The 1870-nt window shown below is 32.3% G+C and overlaps 1 protein-coding gene across 1 annotated transcript; it reads right to left on the reverse strand.

Moving 5' to 3' along the window:
- Positions 1-812: 812 nt before the first annotated feature.
- Positions 813-1670, reverse strand: LOC149208165 (uncharacterized). Its single transcript, XM_089394016.1, has one exon. It carries the CDS (start codon positions 1537-1539, stop codon positions 988-990), a length of 552 nt encoding a protein of 183 aa, XP_089250142.1. The 5' UTR covers positions 1540-1670; the 3' UTR covers positions 813-987.
- Between the last annotated feature and the right edge of the window lie 200 nt (positions 1671-1870).

Genomic DNA, 1870 nt, shown 5'->3' on the forward strand with positions numbered 1-1870 from the left:
GCAATATAGATGGGGATTCATGAGAAAGAAGAGTATCCAAAGAGTAGGTTCATAGGTTAACCCGTAAATCAATCACTTTTGGAAAAACTTGGGGCAAAGATGGTAGTAATTCGAGACAGACATAGAGATGATGTAGCTCAATTTGAAATTATTTAGTGGAAGTCTTAGTAAATGGCTGAGTTATTTAATTTCATTAATATGCACCTCAATTTAAAATTTTGTATAATGACTATATTTTATATAACAATAAATGATAATATTTATTTATTTAAAAAAATAAAAATAAAAAATAAGTTGATATTAGTATTAAAGTTAGTTAAATATTTAGTGTTTATTTTAATATTTAAGTTAATTAGATATACATATTACCTTTATTGGGTAGATTTTTATAAAAACGTTAATGTAATTTCTTTAATAAAACTTTTAAGAAAATGAAAAGTAAAAAATGTTTTTATTATTATAAATATTTTTATTATTAAAATTTTATGTTTAAAGAAATGAAGAAAAAATACAAGCTAAAAAAATTTAAAATTTCGAAAAGAAAAGAATAAAGGAAAAAATTATTGATATAAATGGACAAGTTATATGTATAGAAAAAAATTTATTGTGGATGTACACACAAATATAAAAATGATACCAAAAATAAATCCAAATTAATACTACAGGACTATATCTCCAAAAATTCCAAAAACGGAAATACTTTGTGAACTGTCTAGAAATTAAAATACAAGTCCCTCATCCATATGATATGAAATAATTGATAAACTAATTCCATGATAAAAGATTTGTAGAATCTTACCGTAAAACAAACACGAAATATAGCTTTCTTATCTTCTCATATACAATTGCATTTGCCGACCATATTATTGGCTTATTCTGATTAAAACAAGAATGGCTATAGATTGTATTAATTACAAGAGTGAATCCTACATATAAATCTAATATTGGTTAAAATTTACCACTCCTGAAAGCCTGATTTCTCAAATTTCACTCGTGACCTTCGTTATCTGGGGAGGCAAGACGAGAAGCAATGGCAGAATGATACATAACGTCACGAAACGTATAAGTATCCCGAAGGTTTTTCCTCAATAGTTTTGCCTTCTCTGGAGTCAAGCGTGCCCTTAGAGACTTGGAACGCTTAGGTTGAATTTCCTCCATCCCTTTTTTATCATCAGTTGAACCCTTATCAATGGCTTTGCCTTTTGTTTCCGATCCGTTTATGTCGTCGTTCGCCCATAGCTCCCGATCAGACTGGGACCAACCAAAGAGAGGAAGCCACCATTCCATGTCACATCTCTCGTCAATATGTGAATGCGAAATAACATCATCTCCTCTTCTTCTTCTCTCTTCCCCCACTTTCTCATTGTCTGAACAAACTGATCCATTACTGCTATTCTTGGAGGAGCTGCATTCCCATACTGAAATCCTGACAGAAGAGCCACCTCCAACTTTGTGGGAAAGAGAATTTTCACCACGGCAGACAGCGGTTTTCTCAGAAAAGAGCCCGTACTCCACAATTCCACATGAAATAACAGCCATTAGGGCAAACCAGGCCAAATATCAGAAAATCAGGTTAGAAAATAAATTACTCTGTCCAGATGAAGGCTGCCAATCTCTCTATAAAACCAGGTGGTATGGCAGAGAAAATGATAGAAACTAAATTACTCAGCGCAAATGAAGGACGATAATCTATAAAACCATGTATGCAGGACTTCTATTTATATACCCAGAACTTTTATGGTTCCCCTAATAAATACCTAAAATATCTGCGCATACCTTTCTAATTCTCGGTCCAGGAATTTTACACGAAGCTGTCGATTCCAGCCGGTTTAGTTGAACAGTTGAAGATGATAGCACATTGAAAAAGACG

Source organism: Pinus tabuliformis, chromosome 1_2, assembly GCF_031772625.1.
Source record: "Pinus tabuliformis cultivar Carrire ecotype Pingquan chromosome 1_2, CPIR1, whole genome shotgun sequence".
In the NCBI taxonomy this organism is placed as follows: Eukaryota; Viridiplantae; Streptophyta; class Pinopsida; order Pinales; family Pinaceae; genus Pinus; species Pinus tabuliformis.